This window comes from Chironomus tepperi, unplaced genomic scaffold (assembly GCF_022539635.2).
Source record: "Chironomus tepperi strain 1889 unplaced genomic scaffold, CSIRO-AGI_Ctep_v1 contig_445, whole genome shotgun sequence".
NCBI lineage: Eukaryota > Metazoa > Arthropoda > Insecta > Diptera > Chironomidae > Chironomus > Chironomus tepperi.
In genome coordinates, this window is record NW_027226567.1 from 8,064,526 (window position 1) to 8,090,156 (window position 25,631).

At 33.9% G+C, this 25,631-nt stretch overlaps 1 protein-coding gene across 7 annotated transcripts in view; it reads right to left on the bottom strand.

Annotated features, from left to right (window-relative positions):
* The window catches only part of LOC139098018 (3',5'-cyclic-AMP phosphodiesterase-like), a 91,348-nt gene that overhangs the window by 11,385 nt on the left and 54,332 nt on the right, over window positions 1-25,631 (bottom strand). For 5 of the 7 annotated variants that reach the window (XM_070650124.1, XM_070650119.1, XM_070650123.1 and 2 more), the window contains exons 3-7: window positions 9,885-10,061; window positions 9,591-9,746; window positions 7,620-7,803; window positions 7,299-7,392; window positions 6,823-7,121 (exon numbers count right to left, since the gene is read on the bottom strand). In XM_070650124.1, the coding sequence (XP_070506225.1) occupies window positions 6,823-7,121; window positions 7,299-7,392; window positions 7,620-7,803; window positions 9,591-9,746; window positions 9,885-10,061 (910 nt within the window). Of the gene's footprint in view, window positions 1-6,822; window positions 7,122-7,298; window positions 7,393-7,619; window positions 7,804-9,590; window positions 9,747-9,884; window positions 10,062-23,330; window positions 24,311-25,631 lie in introns of those variants that run through there. The other 2 variants (XM_070650126.1, XM_070650125.1) reach the window with 2 other exon arrangements.

Below are 25,631 nucleotides of genomic sequence, written 5' to 3' on the forward strand. Positions count from 1 at the left end.
ATCCTGGGACAAAATCTCAATCCCGGGATTACGGGATTTGAAAAACTGATCCCGGGATTGAAACCCCTAATTTACTACACAAAGTATCCAACCTGTTCTTGGTATTAAGCAGTATCAAAGCAATACCCTGATTTGAAGTCTTCAATATAAATTCTATTTACACCTTAGAACCAAGGTTAGGCAATAATTGTTAAGTCATTGAATATCCCTAAATAGAGAATATTTTCTATAGACAAGTCCTACATCTTCCACGAACAAGTCAATAAACTCATCATGAAACCAAAAAAATGCGCATAAATTCCATACAATCAATTCATAAATTTTCCATAATTTATATATTTTTTTTCGTAACTACGTCAACGAAAAATTTTCGCTGATTAAATTTTCATTGATGCTTTTGAGAATTGAGATGTGAGAGTATTACAGACTAAAAAAGTTTCCTTTTGTAAAACAGCAATGTTTAATATGCCTGGTTGGGTGTAATTTTAATAATTCATTAGAATTTGTTGTTAATTATTTTTCTTCTTTTGAATCCCCACAAGAAAGAAAGCAAAAAAAACTTATTTTTTATATTTATGATAATTTTTAATGAATTCATGTGGTTGAAGTTGAGTTTAAGCTTTTTGTGTATAATGAATGTCAATCGTTTGAGGTTTTTTGTGGATTGAAAAACTTTTCAATTTGTTTTAATGAGGAAGGTAAGTTGATGAATTTTGTGGAAGTAAGTGTATTAGCCGAGGTGAAACTAAGTGTATTAAGTGTAACAATGTGAGCCTTAAGTAGTGATTTGAAGTGACTTGGTGACGGAATGGATTCGTACTTCTGTACCTAATTATTGTGATATCGACTAAGCGGTCATGGGTTCGAGACTCGGCAGGGGAAGCATTTTCAGCTTTCCTTTCTCGAATCGTATGCTGTGGAAATGCGTCACTCACAGGCTCCCTTTGTAGTCTAAAGACAGTAAACTGACAACACCCCTAACAAGAAAGACCTATTTTAGGTACCATAATGGTCATTCTGTACTATATCTGTTAGAGATGTCATCATCAAAGGAATAAATCTGATCCCACTATGAACTATAGCTCTGCAGAGAGCAGTGGCCTGGCGTGCCTTTACTATGCTTTCTCGAAATCGGGATTGAAATTTTCGGGATTTTCCGGGATTTTTCGGGATCGGAAAATCCCGGGGAATCCCGAAACGCCCTATCGCAGCTCTGGTTCTGAATTGTTTATGATTGCTTTGAGTGTATTTAGAAATGTATCTCGGGGTAGACCAAAGAGCTCATAGGATTGCTGTGAGCAAAGAAGCAAAAGTTCCGGGAATTAGAAACAGGTAGAAGCTATCTAAAGACAGATCCAGCTTTTGACGAATTCTAAATGCAGCAATAAGCCCGCGTGCGCTTTCGCCAAGGAAGTAAAGTAAAGTTTGTATAAAGGAATCAACTCTAATTCATCCTTCAGAGCTTCAAATTCTCACCGACATTCCTCGCATCATTAATCTAAGTTAATTAACAGCACAAGAATCTCACAAATGTCATACGAATTTATAAACATTTCAAATAATTAAATCCATAACTAAATATGACAAATTGCATTTCAAAGTTTTAAAAAATAATTCAAGATTTAACAAAATCTGACAACTTGAACGGATCTGTCATGAACTTTTCAAATTATCTCAAGAAAATAAAAAACAAAAAAATTTTCATTAAAGCTTCAACAATAACAAAAAAAAATTGTAGAGCTCAATTGGGCGTTAAACACCTGACAACCATATGACTAACCATACCAACAGATTTAATTGCTCATCCGGCCATAATTATTGTATGTCGCTTGAAAGAATAATGCCTTGTAGCTTTTTATTATACACAGAGTTAAAAGCGTAGGTGGATAAGTTATGGTTGAGTGCTGTCTGATGGTTGGTTTGACTCCAGACAGACATTATGGCTTTGATTTTAAGTGTTTTGTTGACTTTTTTTTTTGGGGTGAATTAAGGATGTAGGTGTTGTTTTTTGGAGATTTTTTTGGTTGGAATGGATGCTGATCAAAGTGGAGGTACTTGATCCACATGAAAGATAAATGGTAGCCTTATGGATGCAACATGGGGGTGGATTCAATTTGGTGTTGTAAAAGAGCTTTGGCGGAGCCTTAAAAGCTTCGTGGCGATGTTGCTCGAGTGATGCTTTGTATTCTCGACTTTAATTCAGCCTCTTAGCGTTGCTGGCCGGAAAAATTAATCGAGAATCATGACTTCCTATAGATGTCGATTGAAACTAACCTCAAATTGCTCAAATCGGTTAATTGTCCAAAAATTCAGCACCTGATAAGCATGACTTTGTCTTGATGCTGGATTCGGTCTAAAACAGACACCATGCCAGAGTCACGCCTCTTTGATGCCGGATTTTGGGTCGAATAATCGATTTATGTTATTCAGGAACTCAATTACTGGCTATTGCTACCCAATTTCAAGTACCAAATGCATTACTGTCTTAATGTAGCCATATTGTCTCTATATAGATCATGCACAAAATCCTGTGCTTTACAAAGTATGCTGAATATACTGATTTTCCATCCAAAACTCAATTTTTCCCAAATTAAAATTGAATATAAATTCATGCAAATTTAAAGCACCATAGACTTCCTGTCAAGATCAGATGTACATTTGACTCCAAAATAGACTTTTTCGTGATAGAAATTGATCCACGTCTATTTAAATTGCCAGCTTTAATAGACAACTTGAAACGCTGTCTGCAGCACTGTAAGATGAAACCCTAACTTCTTCTTCCTTAATTTATCTATTTTGACTCATCTTCTATATTCAGCGAAGACCTTCAAATATCAAGAGATTCTCACCTTTTACATTTTAAGATTCTTTTTTTGATAAAGCCATGCCAAGAATGTAATTATTCCAATAATTTAATAAGAATACCTCAAACGATGTTAAGCATCTTATTGAAATTAATTTTAAGCCACTCTGCTTTCACCTCGACTTTTTTTTATGTTCACCTTCCTTTTACATTCTTATCACATTTACCACAGAATTGTGGATATTTTACATGTAGCTCGGAACTCTTTGAATTTTTTACTCTTTTTCGAGTTCGTCTTTCCATGTTACATAACAAATTGAGAATTAATTAATTGATTCAAAAAGGCTGTGTGTGTGTGTTTGTGCTGTTCGTTGTGATGTTAAAGGAAGTTCACGTAGAAACATAAATTTTACATCCCCTTAATTTTTTACTTCTGCGTAAAGCACTCAGTTCTCAACAATAATGGTTATTGCGTGGGAAATTCTTTTTCTGTTGAATCAGCCATTTGTCGGCCTGTCTACAAGTTAATTTGTAATTTATCTTATAAGAGAGCAATAACTGGATTTTTACGTGCTTTGATATAGGAATATCATAATTAATTGAAATATGTATATGGCTTGAACGTGCTGGAATATTTAAATAGTTAAATTGAAGTTGTATTTGTTTTTGGAATGGCTGGTAAGTGTCGAGTACAATAACAGAAATTGTAACATATAATAAGTTAAATCTGTCGGATTTGTGCTGGAATTCAAGACATCGATAAGAGCTATGCTATGAGCATAAATGTAAATGCTGGGGCAGAAACACAAATTTGTTACACAACCCTTGGATTGAATCCACAAGGGAAAAGGGAAACAAGTGCTCCAAAGGCTACTTGGCACAGAGCAGTTCCACATAGAAGCAACCATGTTGTAAGTAAGAAAGTAAGTAAGTAAGTATGAGCACTGGATAGAAAAGAAGGTAAATTTGCTTTGTGCAATGCTTACAAGCAACCCCCGGTAGCTCAGCTACCGACAAGTGTACTTGATATGTAGTTGGGAAAGCATGGTTTCTATTCTCACTAGAGGACCTTAATATGCTTAATGAATACTTGATGCAAGGTTAAAAAAGACCTTAAGCTATTCAGATCTTTGAGATCCAGTGCTGCAATAGGGCGATTCGTGGCTAATAATTGTTTAACGAGCGAGGTTGCGCCAAACCCCATGCACTCAATTGACCTACAGCTTATAGTTGGATCAGAACCATTCCTTTGATGACACTATTATCAGCTTATTATCTCTAGCCTACAAAGGGAGTCTGTGAATCGCGTTTCCACTACATATTATTCGAAAAAGGACATGTGAAAAATTTCCCATGCCGAGTCTCGAACCCATAATCGCTAAATCGGTGATGCAATAATTATGTCCCGAAGTACGAAATCATTCCGACACTAAGCCACTTCGACTCACGCAAGGTAAGCCTGCATTTATTTGAACTGTCGCTTATAATGTGGTAGCTTCCATTTGATGCTAATAAAAGAGCTTTGCTGGAGCCCTTTAAAAGCTCTGTAACAAAGCTTACTTCCATTTATTCCACCCGGAATTAATTAGTTTTGATGAAATTGATTTTGCTCTTAAAACTACAACTTTTTATTCTATTAGGATCAATGACATTGCATTCAGTTGAATGAAGATAGCAAGCATTTAATGATCTCGAATAATTGCACCAAATAAATCTCAATTAAAAAAGCTGAATGGAGTTGAATTCAACTGAATAGCGCAATAATCACAACTTTCAAAAGTAATTTAACGGGAATTAAAAAAGTTTTATTTTGTCCGCGACAATTCAACCTAAATTAACTGCAAATTCTTGAAAAGAACTTCCTTCAAAAGCATAAAATCGCGCTAAAAAAATGCCATTAAAAGAAAATCACCATCTGGATTCAACTCGGCCATTGTAAAAACTTTCGACCCTGATTAAAATCTCCTTTTCTCTCTCTTTCATTCGTTCCTTTTCTTGTTTTCTATTTATTCAGTGTTTTAAAAAATAAAGTAAACGTAAGTCGAGGAAAAATCATTATTTCATCTCAGACTGTTTACATCAACATTAAATGGGGTCGTTTGTAAATGATGTGGAATTGGGAATTGTTGGAATAAGATTCATGGAATGGGCTATCAACGGTAGATCTCAATGATCTGTGCAGTATTAAGGGGATAAAAAAATGTATAATTTATATGGGGAGCTTTGCAATATAGTCGATTGACCCTCGATAGCTCAGTGATAGAAGCATGTATCTTGGGTTCGTGAGAAATCATAGAACCTGAGTTCAAATCCCATTCGGGATCAGGCATTTGGAATTATCCTGTTTTTCTGTTAGATCAATAGGATCATTTGGTATGGGGTGGTGTGCTACTCAAGCTATTTTTAATAATGAACTGTTGAGTCCAAAGTTACAAAACAGGTGCCTATGACAGGCGAAAACCATTCAAATTATCAAGAATTTTTACGGTTTTGCCTTTCACAGGCACCTATTTAACAACTCTGGTTGAGTCACAGCGTCATTGCAGTTGAGTCAACCAACTAAACCTATTCAATCCCATTCCAAATAATCTTGTAAGACTATCCAAAAAGTTTATTGATGTCTCGCAAATTTGGAGGTCCTATTTAAGTGATTTAGAACATAACTTGTCTGATTTTCGAATATCTAGACCTAGCAGGCAAAGATCATCATGCTCTAAACAAACAGAGTGCAGGCTAGCGAGCATGCTCAACTAGTATATTGTGGTAAAGCAAGCAATTGCTATTCCTTGAGTTACACCAAGAACTAGCAAGCTCTAGCTTCTTTAGATAACTATACTCAATATCTGTTCAGATAGCAAGAAACACCACTCACTCAAATCTAGTCTCCAATTCCCCAATCTGCATTACGTCACAACCGAACCAATCTCTATCATTCTTAGTATTGTTACCATTATATGCTATTTCGAAAGATAAGCTTCAAAAACAGAATTTATTCCTTGTACATTTCTATTTTAAAAAAAGAAGATGGCAAGTGCCATGAAAGATATGATGCCAATATAAAGTTTTCATACAAAGCATTGTTGTGCTGGATATATGTATTTATGCGCATATAATAATGTACATGTACATACATAATGCAAACATGAAAGCACACTGTGTGCTAACAACATAAAGCTTTTAACGTCAAGTGAATGACTATTGTTTTGTCTATGAAAGATGAAGACATGGCACATAAAAAAAGAAAGCCTTCTTTAAAACCTTAGTCTTATTGTTTCGTTATTAAGAGGAACAGTACAAAAGGAACGAAATAGAAGTGAGAATATTTTTGTGTTGTTCTGTAGACACAAGAAATTGTAAAAAGGTTATTGCCAAAGTGATGAATTTTTCATCATTTTCATCCCCTCTCTCTTGTTCATTCTTGTTATTTTTAGCATCAAAACTTCATAAATTTTCTTGATATAAAAAATTTATTTTTAAGTCTATAAAGACTTAAATTGATTTTTTTTGCGCCATTTTTTCAATTATCATAATTCGTTTTGGCTGGATGCTTATGTTGGACGTAATGAATTTTTCTTGTTAGATTTGAATCACTGAATGAATGAATTTGAAGCTTGATAGCTTGATTTATGATGAATTTCAAGCATGGACAGCTATCCTTTATGAATATTGTTACTAAGCTTCAAAACTGATGGATTTGAGGAAGATTAACATATGTGACTGTTCACAAGTGACGAATGACGATCTCAAAATTTATTGTATAAGCTTTATAGATGAATGACCTTTATGACATGTGTACAACCAGCAAGAAAAGCACATGTCGTAGAAATGACCAAAAACCCTATCCCGGATCAAAATAGCTTTAATCTGAGACTAAATTTCACTGAATTTGGTACAAAATGTGCCTTCCGGGCAAACTGATGCAAGTTTTAGGCTATTTGTAAATTTAATCAATATTTTTGGACGATTATCATTGCTCCTTGTTAGATACTCAATAATATCGAATCTTTTACATCTCATACCTGAAATATTTGATAGGCAACGCATGTCAACGGTCTATTACAGCTCAATGTTCCAATTTTAAAGATATCTATGCCCCATGTATTTACATCATTTAACATTGCACCCAATGTGGCTTCATGTGGTGTCTCAACACCATATAACGGTAAGCGATCACTTGTGAATGAGTTTGTATGCATCAATGGACGTTTAAATCCCGATATTTGTGACATTGTGCGTGGTGAACGAGTTCTTTGGGCATTCGATGATGGTGGTGCGGGTTGATTATCAAATGTTTGTACATCAACCTCTTGTTGCTTTTCTGTATGTGTGTAGTTCCGGTTAAGAAATGAAAAAGAAGAAGCAGAAAAAGAGAAAATTGAATTCAGTTTTGTGTCATCTTCCAATCTATTTGATTACATGAAGAAAAATGCCTGTTGCGTTCCAATGCGAAACATACCAAATGGCATTTTTTATTCTATGCTGTATGGATACTCACCCAAAAATGTAGAGCAAATAAATTCTGATATTTGGTTGCCCGATTTACTCGATTCACTCAAATGTGATAGCTCTTTATTCAGCATACGTTTGAACTAGATATTGAATGGATATATCAAGTAAGACAGGCAATAATAATATGAAGATTGACGACGACATCGATGATTATGATGGAGAAGGTGAAAAAAGGTCGCAGATTGAAGGAAAAATAAAAGAAAAAAAGCACAAAATTAATTTCAAAAATAAATGAATTCCGATAAATTCAATTGTATCAGACATGGAATATGATACATGATACATATTATCAAATTGCTATACTCACTTTAAGGGAAGCCATATCTGAAACGCTACGATGCGTTTGTACAGTTTCCAGTTGTTCCAAGCACCATTCAAGTTCATCAATTGTATCCATTGCTAAGCGAACGTAGCCATCTTCGCCAGGCGCAACGCTTCTTGATATTGGCAGCTGCTGAGACGATGCTGATGGCTGTGTTTTACGAGGTCTTCTGCAGATTTCAATGATATATTGTTAGATAATTTTAAGGCTTTAATTTAAAGAGTTTTCTTGGGTTTTCTGAACCTTTGGTTGAATTGATGCGGTTAATCACCCTGTGGCCCTTATCATTGGAGCCCAAGTGTATGGGACATTCTCAAAATGCATTAGCTAAGCTACATGAGTGACACTAATGAAGAAGACTCGGTCACGGAGCTTTTAAACCTCTTATATCAACACCAAATGGAAGTTGACTAATTATGTCATTGGACCATCCATATTGCAGTCATATTCAGACAACCGAGGTCGAGCCTAATTCATCTGTGTCCCCCAAGAAGCTACCAACTCTGCACTCAATCAAAATCATAAGATCCAATAACAATTCAATATTGAACAAGATTCCAAAACAAAAAATTTTCCCATTGATTCTGTAAATCGATTAAATTACCAAGCATAAACATGATATAGCTTAAGATTTATGTTCAAATGACAGGTACTTATTGACATAAACAATTGACCCAGATAAATCTTATTTCTCTCTATTTTGACAATATATATGTAAGAAGAAATTGGAAAATTTTCTATCGATTTTATCTCAGTTCAAGAGAGTTTACAATTCGATTTAGAGAACAAGGGGGTTGAAAATAAGCTTTCATTGTTTTTATAGGCACGAGGAAGGCTTTACATTCAATATTTTATATTTTGATTAAATTTATCATATCTCAATTTCTGATATTTGTGAAAATTTTTGAAAAGCAATCGAATTTTGCCAAATTGCTAACTTGAGGAAGTCTTATAGGATTATTTATCAGATGTGATATTCACTGAGAGAAAAAAAATCGATAAATTTTATTTTTTGAAAGCTTTTTGTGGTTCTCGATTTTCTCGACAATTGAGTGGCTTCTTTGAAATTTGAAAGTAAGTCTTTGAGAGTTTTGGTTAATATTTTTAAGGTTTCTAAAGGAGTTACTTTGAATTTTGAGATAAAATGATACATATGTGGTGTCTTAGCAGAGTTGAATCTGGGGTATGGAGTCATATATAGGCAAATCTGTCAGTGCGAGAGTAAGGCCTCTGTGGTCCTACTGTGATCTAGTGGCCAGGTCACAGACCAGATATCTGGATTACTCTTTTGTGAAGATGTGAATTCGATTCCAACCAGAGACTGGTCTTTCAATCATTATATAGAACGATGTAGATGTCACAATGATATGACACAATCCTCACAACATTCTAAGATGCTATATAATGCTTGGTAAAATCAAGAATCAGCTTCATAGCAGCTGTAATAATTAAACAGGATTCTATTAGGAGATTTATTAAGTCCCGATTGACTGAATCGTACTTTTCGAAGCAAAAATAGGTCGAGATCAGTAGTCACGGTTATCGTCAGGGCAACCTCGCGTTCTACTGTTTATACTGCCATTAAGCGGTGCCCTGAAGCACACGGTATGCTGCTCGTGAGTTCTTCTGATGCACTATCTGAATCTTTCAGAATCCTTAACGCAGGAATGCATCATTTGATGTAATTTGAATAATGTATGCAGCTATAAAAGGTGCTTAAGGCACCAAGTATGCTTAATAAATTAAAATTTGAAATGACAATTTCAGAGCCAACAATTGTCAATCTGTTTTGAGTATGACCCTTGTTCAAAGTAAACCAAAATAGTAACTCTACTCGAGTAGAGTATGCTCTAGTTATAGGTACAGACACCAATAATGCATAAAGTCCACATTTCATAGCCCTTTCCCCTTTCCAATTCAACCAAATAACCAAATTTATATATTCACTCTACTTACGTTGATGATGGTGTAACATTGGTGAGATTGTACAAATTACTTCTAACTGAGCGTAAGCTCGCTAAAATTTGTGCAAACGGAGTGACGATTAAATCTTCCGTATGAGCTCGTTCACCACTAACAGCTGGTGTTTGTGACGATTCAGCTTCCTTAATCCTATTTCCAAAATTTGACAGCATCATGAAAAAAAGAAGGAAAGAAGAAAAAAATTGAATATTAAGAAGATGTGATAAAAAAGGCTTTAAAAAGTTTATTTTTTATGTCTTGTCTCAATCCCTTATTTTTTTTATTTACCTTTCGCTTGCAATGCTCGAGTTTCGTGACATCGATTTTGGTGACATCTCAAAATCCGAATCAGATCGATAAAGAAACGATTCACGCCTCTGGGGCATATTTTGTAGTATGAGGCCGGCTGCTGGCGAGCCACCTTCAAGCGGTGACCGCGAACCCTGTCCATTTTCAACATCAAAGCTGAATAAAATAAGAAAATTTGTTAGGAATTAGATTTTTTTGGTATGGCAGATGATACATGAGTGGGTGTGGGAATAAAAAGACTAAAATTTATTTCGCTTGCACGCTTCTCTTTAAGTGTCATTAAATATCCATTCAATTCCGCGTGATCAAAAGGAGGATGATGCTTGACGTGTGCTTACATTACATTATTTCATCTTCCTCTAGATTATTATGTGTTTATATATAAACAAAACAAAAAAAAAAAGCAGCAGTTCTCCTCCCTCCAATCCACTTTAAGTGATTTTTATTCTCTTTACAGATTGAGTGTGACAGATAATGTGAAATATATATATATATATATATATATTTTTTTGATACTTTATCTCATCTCCTTGATATTCTTCTAGATCGTTACTCCCTTACATCTCCTCTTCACTGATATTTATCTTGTGAATGAAAAATTTTTTATTGAAAAATATTTCCAGGAAAAAGCTTTTATTGTTTTTGTGAATCAATTTTAAGAGATTTTTTGAGGTTAGGTTTTTATAAATTCTCAATTTGATGACTGTGATTTCGTGTAAGATGAGGGTAATACATTATCATAGTCAAACAAACCACGAGCTTGATCAGCTAAATTGATTGAGTACACTCTTGATTAAGCTCATTTAGATGAGTTTGCTCATTAAGGGCCAAAGTTTTTAAAAATGGGATTTAATTTTACTAAAGCCCTAACAGACAAAGAGCATATTCTGAGTATACCCACTTTTGTGAGCATGGTCTTTGTATGCTAGGGTAATCTTGGATTCAGGCTTGCAATATCTGCATTTTAGATGTTCAGGCCTGCAGTTTTCGACTGCACCTTAAGGTTCGTCTAAGGCAATATGTCTTTAATTTTGGATGAACCCTACTATAATTTAAAAACCACAATTTTTCCGATTTTTCGCTAGAGAACACCCAATGATAGAAGATTAATTTGATCATATAAACTTTATAAAGCTTTAAATAACATAATGCATTATTCAGTGAAGCAGCAAAGCCTCTTAGTACTGTAGAAAAACAGTTTAAACGCATCGTTTTTCTTTGTAATCAAACTTTTAAATTAATATTTAAAAAATATTAGATAATGTTAAAAAAAAGTAATTTTTAAGCCCCTTATGTTGTGCGAGAATGGACCCACTACATCCCAGACAAGCAAACAAGCAAGTACATCTTAAAGATTGGACAATTTAGAGGTAAAATGACTATGTAATTATAAATTAGCCCATTTAAATCTCCAATAGTAAACACGATTGTTTTCGCTATATAAAAATCTCCAACAGACATATTGTACGTATCATAAACAGAAAATTGAACCCAAGAACTTCATATAACCTTTAGAAATTAGAGCAAAACATTCATTCAATTTATCAACACATCACGGACAGAATGAAAAATTCATAAACAAAAAAAAAAAAAAGCCCCAACCGACTAAAGTGAAATTTGTGCTAAAAAAAAAGCTAATATTTCATCATGTGTAAAGCAAGTGACATTGTCATGAGGTAAAAATTATAATTTATTATTATGTCATTGAGAGTCGGTCTTGTAACGAAGCCCCAAAATACCCGTATTTAGTGGAGAATCTTTAATCTCATTTTTACCTTCATTCCTCAGAATTTTCAAGATTTTTTTTCTTATTTTTAACTGAAATATTTTTTGTACAGCATAAGGAAGATCTTATTATTAAAAATATCTTTTCGGATCTATTAATAGGCCCTGTTCGGAAGCGACAATCACTTCACTTTGATCTGAGTTTGAAATGAGAGGAAAATTATTATTATTTTTTTTATTTGCATGGCGTAGGATGCTTAAAAATGCTGTAAGTGCCACTCAATAAATCAGAATCATGTCTTATGACTAGTTGACGAAATTTGCTACTGTAAAATGAAAATTGTTTTTGGCCGCACTTCATGTGATTATTATTATTTTTTTTTTTGCAAAAATGTATGTCGAGTTTGGATCACATTTTCATGTGAGGGAATGTTCGTAAATGAGGTGACGGTAAAAATTGTTTTTTTTTTTTTTTTTTTGTAGGGTTCGTTCAAGACACTTATGTCTCTGCATGCTACATGACCCAGGATATATCAATTTAACGTACCTGGCCACAATTATCTAGTCACAAATACCGAGTGTATCACGAATGCACAAACCGTGTAGGTGTGACTAGAACAGGGAAAAAGCACCCGAATTCAACTACACTATCCCTGGGATTAAACTCGGTACTTTCCGATTTCTGGGAACGAAATTGGGACTTTTGAGTCAATTACCCGTATTCCATCCCAATTAGACCATTGCCGCTTTTTCGCTGATTCCAGCATAATGCTCTGTACTAACTACCTCTTAAGCATTACGTTATTTCTAATACTTTAATGGAGCGAAGTGGGAAGACACCCCTCGGTGGCAGGTACGTTGAGATTCTATATTGACATTTTGACACGGTAGTTGTGGTCAGAGTCAAAAAGTAAATTTTCCACCTAACGCACTAAGCGAATGGACTCCTTAATGTTACGTAATAAGCGAACAGACCTTTAAATGATACATAACTTCCAAACGTCCCCTAACCTATCCAAACACAAATATGTAAATAAATAATTGGAGATGATGCTTTTGCTGATGAGCACGTAAATTAAAGATGATCTTGAAATTGAAATATTGGAGGTTATAACACATTTTATGAAAATCATTAATGAATGTTTTTATAGAAATTGAAATGTCAAATGTGCCGAAAAATTCCCGACAGCAAAAAGCAGACTCAAACATTATCTGGTATGAATAATAAAATTTTGTGTCTCATGAAATATTGAAATATTTTTTTTTTTTTTACATTTTTTCGATTACAATTCCGGAAGGGTTCGATTTCATGGCATTATTTGAATGTAAAATGTTTTATGACTTGATAAAATGTGTCAAGTTTAGAAGAATTTTATGGGAAAATTTATTGATTTACGGCATTGAACTTTTTAAAATGATGACTTTAGATGTGAAATGTTGTTACAAATTGAATAAGTTTTATTGATGTGATAGTTAATTTATTGCTAAGAGAACTAAGGGATGTGAAATGTATTTTGTTGAGTGCAATGCAGTTGATAAGGAACTGAAGCATTGCCACATTGACGGAAGAGTCCGTAACAGTTACTTTTGGTCGATTTTAATGCCGAGAAACGAAATTTGTCGCATTGTATCGCTCGACTCGACTTCATACAAATTTCAAGTTGATTTCGAACACTAACTGAACTATTTTGATAAAAATTGAGTCAGGTCACGTAAAATCCATCCAAAGGTCCTTTTTTGGGTAGATAACCCTGTAGCTTAACCGGATGTGTGTCTCGGAAAATACCAGAATATTGAAAAATGATGTCAATGAAATTGGGAACCCTCAGGATTCACCTATGTCACTACCTTACTTCCCATACCAAAATTCTGACCCTTCCTCCTTCCCAGCATCAAATGATCTCTATCAACCTCTTCAACCCTTAAAGGTTCATCAATATAAAAAAAATAATTAAAGCCAATTTCTTAATTATCGATTTAATTGCTACATACATAAGTCCCAGACATTGTTGATGTCTATATCGATTTTTAACCCGGCAGCTATGAGTTACTTATTCATAATTGTCGTAATATTGATGTAATACAAGTGCTTATTTAGTTATAACATTCATGACTTCATAATATTGCATTACATTACATTACATATGACGTTTTTGCATCACAGAAGTTTTATTGCAATTTAAATTGATTTGTACAAAGTTTTTTATTGCAGCTTTAACTTTGAATGCTGATTGAAACTTTACTGAACTGGATAGAATTAAATTTTAATCAAAATCACCTCTGAGCCACAAAATAATAAAGGGAATATACAATTTTATGCATAATTGTGCATGATATTCACACGAAACTGATTTCATTTATTATTAAGGTTAATCATATCCAAAAATACAGCTCCTATTTAACATATTTAATGTCAGAATATAAAAAAAAATTATAAATCTCGCCGCTGACATTTCAAATTAAATTAAATTAAGCTTATCAAATCGTGGCGACTCTGATGTATTGAGCGTCAAAAATCATTATAATAGATCAGTAAATTAATGCGCATTTTTTTTGTTCTTGCTAGCTTGATTCACACGCTTTGATGTATTAAACGTCCTGACAACCATCGCCTTATGGTTAATAATAATTGAATGAGAAGAAAAAAAAATTGTGAATTGAGCGTAAATAATTTAATTTTAATTCAAATGGTTTTGAGGGGATGATTTGGGGGTTTTGTGATGGTTGTAAGGAGGGGTTGGTTGTAGGTTTTGTCACGTCTATTAACTAAACTAATTTAAGGATTTTTATAAAATGTTAATTATGAGCGTCATATCGCGACTAATGCTATTTTTAGTCATCAAAATGGGTCAATTTGACTTTTTTCTATAAACACGGCGACTCAACAGTGTCCTAACCTAGCGATGGTGCTTCTAAGGCTCCTCTAAAGCTTTATTATTGACAGAAAATGGAAGTCTCTTTTATGTGGCATCAAAATGGCTGCTATATGACATGTACAGTGTGTCAATAGCTTTAGCTGAGCTTCAAAAGCTCTGTGACTTCATCATTTGTGTCACACGAGCTCAAGACTATGCCGGAAGACACTCGACAGTGTAAACGGTTAAAAATGTGCCTTTCGGCAGTCGTTACTCTGGCTTGTAGCTTAATTTTCCCAATTCAAGTCCCACGACAGAGTCATTCCGTCCTGAAGCCCCTCTTTTTGTCTTTTCTTCACCATGTGCCCTTTCATGCGCCTTCCAGTTAAGTTGATTACAAAACATTCGATCTTACCCAGCCATAGATTGTCTTTTTCAAGAAAGAAGAATCATAAAATAATAAAAACAATTTATTCAAGTTTAAATGAATAATGTTGTGAATAAGAGAGTGAAAAATTTGCTGTCATGACTCCCATGTCTGCTTTAATCTCTTGCTATAATATCGCAATCAGTTAAAAAAAAAATCCTCACCGCAGACATGAAAAAATTATCATTCATTATGCTGAGTGTAAGGGAGTACGAGAAGGAGAGATGACGTGAATTAAGGCTGTGGAACTGATCAAAATTGTCAAAAAAATGAAAAATTCATCAAAAAATACTGAAAAATCAACAAAACTAATTAAATGCTGATTGATCAGTTCCACATCCTTAACGAGCATTGGAAATGAAATTTTGTAGCATTTCACAATATTTATTTACTAAATTAATCTGTCTATTTGCCCCAATTTCCAAAATTATCGATTGATATTAGCTATGGTGAAATCCCAATTCATGTCCCACAACATATGTATGTGAAGCTTAAGAGTAAACAAACATTCGGAAGGAGAAAGGTAAACAACAACAACATAAACGGCTAGCTAGTTTCTTGCATTATAAGAAAATCTTTGTTTTCTTTTAATTTTCTGTTACGAAATATTGATTTATATATACACAGTTATAGTCTACATACATAAGAAACTAATAAACATTCAACAAATGAATATACATTGATGTTCGATTAAATTGTACAACTTATAATCTTTGTGTTATAGTGTGTATGATTTTGAAGAGGGCTTTGGTATCCGAAGTGATTTTTGTGATGTTCAGCATTAGGAAGAGTTTCAAGTAAAGCTATGGTTAGTATCTATTTTAATCTGAATCTTTATCAATTCCATGCAGAATCTAGGTCGAATTCGAGCTCAAATAAGTATAAATTAGCCAAATAAGCAGACTTCTGTTGAACAACAAGTCAAGTTGATCAACAGACTTTACTTATTGCTGTTAAGACCGTGATTAAACGAGTCAACCCTAATGGACATCTTGAAATTATGTCTAGTTAAAAACTAGACCTACAGTTGACTAACTCCTCTCCAAAACGTTCCGTAAAATCTGTCATTAGTTAACCGTAGGTCTAATTATCCACTAGACATTATCACAAGTTGTCCACTTGGGAAAGTGACACTTCTTAATCTGCAAGATTAAGCTTTATGGTATTGTAAGTAAATATCCAGAATGAAAATACTGCAACAAGTTGACCACATGTACCAGTAAGTGTCATATGTGTCAGTAAGGTGCATCACATGATTTGGATCAGAGCTTGAAGCTCTGAATCATGTGATGCACCTTACTGATACATATGACACTTACTGGTACATACGGTCGACTCGAATTTTGTTCGATTCAAGTCGTCTCGACTCCAAATCAAATCCGAGCATACTTCGAACTCTGGTAAAGACAACACTGAACTAGATTTACGATCAACTAATGACAGCCTGTTCCATTCGGGTTTTAGATTTTTAAGTGCTCTAAATATCTAGCATGTCATATTTGCCTATTTTACGTTATTTGTTGTAGTTACGATTCCTAAACTCCCAAAACTCAAAAAATCTCCTTGCTTCTAAGGAAATTCCAGCTATGCTCATTTACACCTGTCAATTGCATCTGTGTATTACATCCAACCCTATATCAATTACATCAATCATAACTAAACTTCTACTCCCAAGTCAATCATCATTTGTATTGCTCAATTAAAGTACAATTACTGCTGAATATTCATCAACCTCTTTAAAGCAGTGATATACATTCAGATACCAAGCCCCTGATACTCTATCATTAAAAAAAAAACTTTCAACACAAACTGCATGCAGTTGGCTCAATAGTTTTATGCTTTTGTATATACTTGCATCATGTACTGTTGCTATAACTATCAGACGGTAGCTACATATGATGATGATGATAATGTTTAAAAGTGTATCAGCCAAAAATAAGTATAATGAATACATAAAAAGTAGGAAACAGGATAGATACGAGAATTAAAGTGATTTTTAAATGAATGTGTAGGATGGAAATAAAGGATATTATGTACACTGAGCAACGACTCTTGATAAACGATAGAAAATTCTAAAAATATCAATAACATAAAAAAGGCGGAAAGGAACGACTATACATAAGGAAGAGGACATTTTCGTCTTGTACTCATCTTGATTAGTCACTTTTTTGCTATTATCTAGTCTAGTTTATGACATAGAACTGAATATCATATACATTAATATATTATGCAGTGAATATTCATTGTTTCTTTCTGAATCTCATTGTTATTAAGTATGAGAAAGGAAGAAGAGATGACAAAATGAAAGTTTTTTTTTCCTTCATCCTCTCATCATGTCTAGTATCATTTATGCTGTCTTCCTTTTGGCTTGTGATATGAAGAACTTTTATCTTGAGTCTCTTTTTTTTTTGTCTTGTGCACAATGAGACGCACACGAAAAGGAAGGATATATATTGCGGAAAAAAGTATATCTTTTGTGGGGTATAGCATCTTAGATTGTCAAGAATAGTAAGAATTTGTGATGTTAATGCTTGAATTCTTTGCATTCTCAAAGGAATTTTAAGGGTGGAATGAGGATTGAGAAGGAATCTGGGATATTGAGTCATATATAGAAGAATCTGTCAGTGCGAGAGAGTAAGCCTCTGTGGTCGAGTGGTAAGGCAATTGAACGGAAATCTAAATTAATGCTTTGTGAGGATGTGGGTTCGATTCTCATCAGATACCGAACTTTTAATCATTATATACAGTTATGTCGATGTTGAGTTATGTTGGCTCATTGATCAAGACACTACCAACAAGTGGGATGGAAATGAATAAAAGAAGAAAGCCACAGTTTACTCAATGACTTAGCAAGGATCTTTGAAATAATGTCAGCTTAACGTGCAGACAGATGGACAGCCTTCTGTTGTAACTTAAGCTCCACATTGGAACATGGTTGCAATAAGTAAGTAAGTTAGTAAGGATCTTGGTTTAGCTAATAACTTTGTAGTCTGAACCAAAGGCTAATTGTCTTAGTATTTGTATTAAATCTATTAATTTCCTTAAATTACGATATTTGAGGCATTAAGTTTGCTTTGTACCATACGTCTTGCCACTTGGTTCTTAGGATATCCCCAACTAGAAGCCATAGCGGTAATATTTCACAATATGCGACAATATGCGACAATATGCCACTGTCCTGAGCAAACTTGATATCAATCTCCACATCACAAAACCCTTACTATCTATGTCCTTAACTTCCCACTAACAATATAAACGAATAGAACCATTCACTAAACATAGATTTCCAAGAAGAACGAGGAGTGTCATAAAAAAAAAGTTTGAGGCTCTTCTTATGCTTTAAGGACTTCCTCCTTCTTTCTCCTTTGATTGATGTTTTTTATGTGAATTTCAATCAAATTTTGTGACATATTTTCTATCAATGTCACCTGAGTATACACTTGAGAGACACAAGGAAGTCATTTGTCGTATAAGTTCATTATCTACATGAAAATTGTGCAAAATAATAAAATTTTTAAGGATTTTGAAAATAATAAAAGAGAATTGCACGTACTGAAAATCAATGCTTATCAATAATATAACAAATTTATGGAACAGACATAAAATTTTTGGAAATGTATACATCTATTTATGGAACGAGACGTGAGTCATTGACAATTCTTTAAAAACATATACGTTGGACACTTTTCACACACATAAAATGAATCCTCAAGCGTCCTAATAATTTATTATGTCAAGTCGCATCCCTTTGTTGCCTCAAACTTACACTTTTCAATAATAAATTATTCTTAATGTACATTGACCGACAAATTATACTTTTTTTGGCTTTATTGCTGTTTTCCTCAACAGAAATAAAAAGTCCTCAAATCTTTCACAAATTTAATTTCAGGTCGTCAAAAGCTTTTCGTGTTTGGATTTGTCAATGAAATGTTTGAACCCGAGCTGTGTAATGTGGAGGACCGGCATTTTTCATCGAAACCAGAATTCGAAATCGACTCGGATTTTGGATGGAAAAGTCGTCTCAAGTTGACTCGACTCCATACAAAATTTGAGACAACTTCGAGCATTGTATGGAGTCGAGTATTGTATGGATTCGTCTTTGATCTTGTCCATACAATACTCGACTCCATACAATGCTCGATGTCGTCTCAAATATTGTATGGAATCGAGTCAACTTTTCCATACAAAATCTAAACCAATTTCGAGCTCTGAGCATACAAAATCCGAGTCTACTTGTCTTCACCATGCCGTAAGGGCAACATCGCGTCTTGCCGTTATCACGGCTATCGGTATCTACCTAGTTGTGCCCTATCGAACACGTTATACCATTCGGGATGAATAGAATTGTTTTTCTATTTTATTTTGACAGTTGTCGAATTTTGTTATGTGAGTTGGTCGACGGACTAAGCAAGCATATCGAGAAACGATCAAATTCTATTTTGTCATGGAAATTTTAAGGGTTTTATATGTATTTGCTTTATGTAGATTTTATTTGAGGTTATGTCAGGTTAGGGACGGTTTGTGAATTATGTGATGGTTATTATGGGGACAGGAGCTAGGAAGAGGGGTGTGTGGGTTTGATCATTTTAATTTGTTGAGATTATGTCAGGCTAGGGAAAGGTTGTGAATTATGTGATGCTTAGGAGGGTGAGAAGAGCGGGAAAGAGGAGGAGTGTAGGTTGTCAGAGCTCAAAGTCGGCTCGGAAAAGTTGTCTCGACTTCATACGAAATTCCAGTAGACTTCTGAGCTCCGATGATTCTAGTTCATGACTTTGTTACAAAGTGCTACGATCTAGAGCCCTAAAACCCCAACTTTCACCGTCACATAACTTCAAAACTCCCCCTCAGGTAGATGTTTAATGAAATTCAACCATTAAAGTTTCGGATCGTTCATTTAATTTGATCGCAATCTTGTAGAGTGATTTTGAAGCTGTCTACGGAATTTCTCATAAATTTTGTGCTTTATTTCCTTTTTCATAAAAAAATTCCCAAACCTAAATCAATATCATATCCATCATCTGTAATTCCTCAAAAGACATTTCCCAAGAAAATCTATTTACACCTCAGATAAGTTTCAAGGTTTAGAGATAATCTTAAAAAAAATTAATCAATTCACCACATTTCCAATACATCATCAAGACACATGCACATTGATGGATTATATTCAATGAAATGATTCGATAAGTATTCATCATATAAAGTCTGTGCTGTACATGCACAAAATAAAAGCACACACAATGCATATTTCATTTTTTTATATATAAAAAAATAAGCATGAATGCAATTTATTGTTTGAGCAGCTAAAGTGAAACTTTTAAACCTCTTTCGGTTGGCGACGAGAAGTGAATTGTTAATTATTGCACTGTAAAGTGCATACAATGGGGATAGTGAGAGTATGAAAAGGACTTTTAAATGTGTGTCTGAGCTTTAAAAATCATGAAAAAGAACAATCGTGAAATTATAATTGCTCTATAAAGTTATGGTGTAATTCAGTGGTGCACTGACGTTCTGTGGTATGGCAATGGACGATTTTTTAAGCACACTGATTGTAAAGAATGGACAATTACTCTCAATTGTTTGAGAATTCTTTGCTTTTTGTGAAAATGTATTGTTTAAAAAATTGAAAAACTCAGATTTTCGGATGTCCATTGTGTATCGGATGTACAGTATGCTGAATGTTAATGTTGAGTCCCTTCGAAAATAGCCCAATTAATCGTTAATTAGCCTAGGTTTTTGAATAAATTGCGACTAACATTACTGACTTAGACTCATAACTGATGCTTTACAGGGCAACTGACAATTTATCGAGTGAGGGTTCGACTGACCTCCCTAACAAGCAAAGAGTATGCTTTCGAGAGCGTTGCTCTCACGTTACTCTCTTTGTCTGCTAGAGCCTTCCACTCAAGTATATGCCTTAAATTATAATGGGATCCAAATCACTACATTAATGGCATTTTAGCTTATAGCCTATAAAAGTAGGATGTGAGCTGCATTTTTAGTACATATGATTCGAATAAGGACAAATAAAAATTTCCCCATGCCGATCTCGAATTCATGATTTTTGAGTCGGTGTATAATAATTATAATTGAATTGGTTAATTATATTTAACAAGCGGTAGCCAGCGATAGAGCCTTCTTCAGGAGCCATCTGAGAGAGGCCTTGGATCACTTGATCTGTACGGCTAGCGAATTAATTAAGTAATATAATAATTAAGTTCCAAAGAACGAAGCCACTACGTTACTGAGCCATTGCGACTCATAAAAGTGTTCAAGTTAAGTAATTGAAAGCTTTCAATTTCGAGCGGCACGAACCACATTTTTAACATGGTTGGACATTAACCATCATGGTATCTTTTAGGCAACCCAACGTCTTTTCGTTCGCTAGAGTCACAGCAAATACCATGCGTTGTTCGGAATTTTGCACCACCGAACTCAATTCCGGCTAAAAAAGTCTACCAAACCACCCAAAAGCTCGTATAAAAATCCATAATAGTTCACACAGTCAGCAGTCAGGTCGAAAGCTTTTCCTCGTTAATTGAACGAATGACCCAATTAAATTTCAACTTAAAATAATTTACGTCTCATCTTTTTTATTCAGTCTAGCACCATAAGTTATAGTTATAAGTAAGAAGCTATTCGTGTACAATATAGTCTAACGTGTGTATGGCATGAAATAAATGAACTATATAAATGAAAAGGGCAGGAACAACAAATGAAAGGATTTCAAAGTGGAAAAAAATGTTAAAAAAGCACAAGTTGATTAAATGTTTTTAATAATATAATTCAGGTCGGTAAGTATGTAATGCACAGTCGTACATATGAGAAAATAAGGCAACGGTAAGTGTGATAAAAGTAAAAATATCTTTATAAATTCTTACTTTTATTTTTTTATCGTATTCTAAACATAGTTACAATCATAACAGAACAAAAGTATACAGTACGACACTCGGTAGCTAAGACGATATGAACACATTCTCTCTACTGGCACGTTTATATTTATATTTATTTGCTGGTAGGCAGGTAAATAGGAACATATAAAATTTAGGTATGAGTAGGCAATCACAAACAGGGTAAAATCCACCCGCAAGGAAGTAAAATAAAAAAAAAAACAGGTAGACAATTGAAGTTAAATGGAAATGTGAAACATAACTCAATGAGGGGAATAAAAAGAAGGAATTTTTTTTTTTTGGAAAGATGTTTAAATGTCAATCGGAAATCGATGACTTGAGCGCACTTATTAAATATTTTATGACTTCACATGAATTTTGGGGAATTGTTAGTAAAGGTTAATTGAAAGGTTTTGAGGATTTTTTGGGGATTTAAGTGAATTGAATGGCAAATTTTATAAGTTTTTGGAGCAGAAAACTTTAGTGACACAAATGGAGAAGACTCTATCTTGAATTTTTTAAGCAGAGCTCGACATTGACTTAGACTTCATATGGAAAAGTCGACTTATCTCCGTTTTAGGGGTTTTTGATTGAACTAATTGGGAGTTTAAGTCTGAAATTGAGGTTTTTGAAGGAAATTTTCATGGCTTTTGAAGCTGACTGGACTTTAGTGACTGAAAATGATTTAGTGACTTTGTAATGGAAAAGACTTTGTCACGACTGCTTTAAGCAGTTCTCGAAGTTGATTCGAATTTTGTATGGAGAGTTGACAAGACTCCATACAAAAGTAGATTGGACTTCGGATCTGTCTTTAAGGCCCTATTAACGCCAAATGGAACCCTAACAGCTAAATAGCATGTTCTCGAGAGTTTTGTAACTTGAAATATACTGGATCAGCATGGGTGTGAGCGTTGCTCTCAGCTTGCTCTGCTCTTTAGGGGTATCGACCTTCATGTTGCTTCTACGATCGAGAACATGCTCTCGAGTTCTAAATGAATGCTAAATTGCATCCAAATAGCGACCAAAGAACTCATAAATGGCTGTTAAAATGCTTCTATATGAAAGTACACTCAATTTGGCCTTTATAAGCCTAAAAGTAGTCCTTAAAGACTCCTTAAAGGATGAGTTAAGGACTAAGCCGGTCTGAGCCGAATCTTATCCTTAGTAAGAATAAGCTACTCAGACTATGTTTTAGCAACAAAATCAGGATAATTTGTCACTAAATCAGCATTTATTGCTTCAATTCTAAAGATTTTCCCCATAAAATCAGAAAACCTGAAGCTTTTACAACAATCTGATAAACACTTTGAATAGCTGTGATAATCTTGACAAAAAATTCACGTGTTTTGGTAAAAATTGCGCTAAATTTATTACATCACTTCCTTTTTCCTTTCTAATTTGAAAATACGTCAATATATTTATATCAATTTGATATTTTTATGTATGTATAAAAGGTATAACACAACAAAGAGAGAGAGAGAGAGGAATTCGATTTTTTGTTTTTTTTTGATGTTTAGAGCATATAAAATACCTTCCAGTTGTTCTCCGCCTTTTGCTAAGTGTCGTGAAGCCATGTCGTCTGCTTTTATAATTTAATTTACGATTTTGTAATCGACAACTTTCCTCGGAGCTACGACGTGTACTACTCATCACGGATGTTTCCATAATATCAGAGCATGTTGACGATTGCGATCGTAAGCTATGACGTTTCGTCCGATATGTGTCATCATACATTGATCCACTTGAGACGGTAGACGTGCTACTATTACGCTTTGATTGAAAGGCAGCTGCTTTTGTTGCAATTATATTATAAAATTCCTCTTCATCAAACTGATTATCATCAGCAACTTCATCATCAGAATATGCCTCTTTACCACTATCATTTGGATCTTTATCTTTAATTTTATCACCTTCCACTTCCTCGTTATTATGATCGTCTTTATCACGATTTATTGCTCCTATCGATTCTTTATGATGATTTTTACTTAAATGATTATATGCAATTGAATTAGCAAGACTTGATGTTGTTGAATTTGTTGTCGTTGAGCTTGATGATATTGAATTTGATGATGAATCAGTTTTATATGAACGATTCGATGCAATTAATTTATTTTCACGCTTTAGGCAACGTACAATGAACGAGTAAAATACAATAATAGTAAGTAACATTACACGAGAGCTATCCTGTCTTGTGCCACCGTCCAAAAAATATATATATAAATTTTTATATTTTTATTTAGTTCACTTTTTATTTTTTTTTTCTATTTTTCTGCCTACGTACGCACTGTGTAATGTGTTCCTATTACAATACAAAGGCTCCTTCTACCTTTCTTTTTTACACGATTTCGATTTTTCCTTTTTGACCTCCTTTCATGTGCCGACATAACAAATTTTGAGACACTTTTTTATATTTTTTTATGTATTTAATTTTTTTTTTATGAGCAATACATGCAAATATCCAAATTTAGTGTAGCAACAATTATCCCAGCCGAAAAACTTATCCACAATACTGTTGAATATTTTATTTTTAAATAATTTTTCCGAGTGTAAAATAAATAAAAAAAAAAACAATTTTTTTAAACTTTATTTAACACTGAAAACTAATTTTAATTAATATTTTTTCTATCCGCTTATGTCCTTTTCGTCGCAACAGAGAAATTTTCCTATTCTATCAGAACATACAGAAAGCTTCTTTTGCATTAAAAATTTTTCCGACCGGAATGTGTATAGAGAATAAAAAAAAAAGTGAAAAAAATTGAGAGAGAGCATAATAAAAACTTTTTTTTTCCTTCCTTTCCTTTTGGCAAAAATATGCGAATTTTATGTATATACTCAATAATATGAGTACGGAGAATAAAGACTTGTTGTTGTTTGTGTGCCTTTTGTGTACTTTTTTTTTTCCTTCACATTTTTTTTTTGCTGTGAGAATTTCAAGCTTTTTTTTTCTTGCTGTCGATGATGAGTTCTCCCCATCAATTGAATAATTTTTTGCCCTTGTGTATTTGTATCGGTGAGTAAATGGCATAAAAGTGGATACAACAAAAAAAAAAGATGTTCAAATGAGTGTGAGTTTGTGTGTGTGCTGGTGTCGTTTTGTGGAACTAAAGAGAGTCAATGCATTAAAATGAGTAACAAGAGATGAGAGAGAGAGAGAATAAAATCATGGAAAATTATGAACTTTCTCAATTATTTCCCTCCTCCTGACGTCTATGAATAAACAGCAGCCAGCAGCAAAAAAGAGGAAGAAAATAATTAAATGCAAAAAGCTCTTCGCATCGACATTAAAAATACAACAAAGTAGAGATGAAAAAAATAAAATAAAATTATTGCTCCCACTGGGAAAATTTCTTAGGTTCAATATTGGGATGTAGACCGAGTAGCACAAATTAAGATGGCTTTGCTAAACTCTATAATAGGAAAAATGCTTGCTTTCGAGAGTTTGGTCATCTTAAATGTGGACATTAGATGAACATGTTCATGAGCTTTACTCTGAGATTACTCTACTCTTGAAGGCACACTCCTGATCTGTTAGGATCCTCTTCTATTAACATCAAATTCAAGATCCAAATAGTTGAAATTGTCTTTCATTTGGTGTTAATAGAAGAGGTTCAGCGGAGCCTTAAACAAGGGTCAGACACTCCAATATACAATACTGTCCTTACTGTACTTGTCTGAATAGTTAGACGCTTCAATAAGTGTACTGTACTTACTGTAATTGGGCTTTAAACAAGGGTCTGGCATTCCGATGAACAGTACTTAATGTACTTACTGTACCTGGATGAAGGGTCAGACACTCCAATGTTCAGTATTGTACTTATTGTAATTGAGCCTT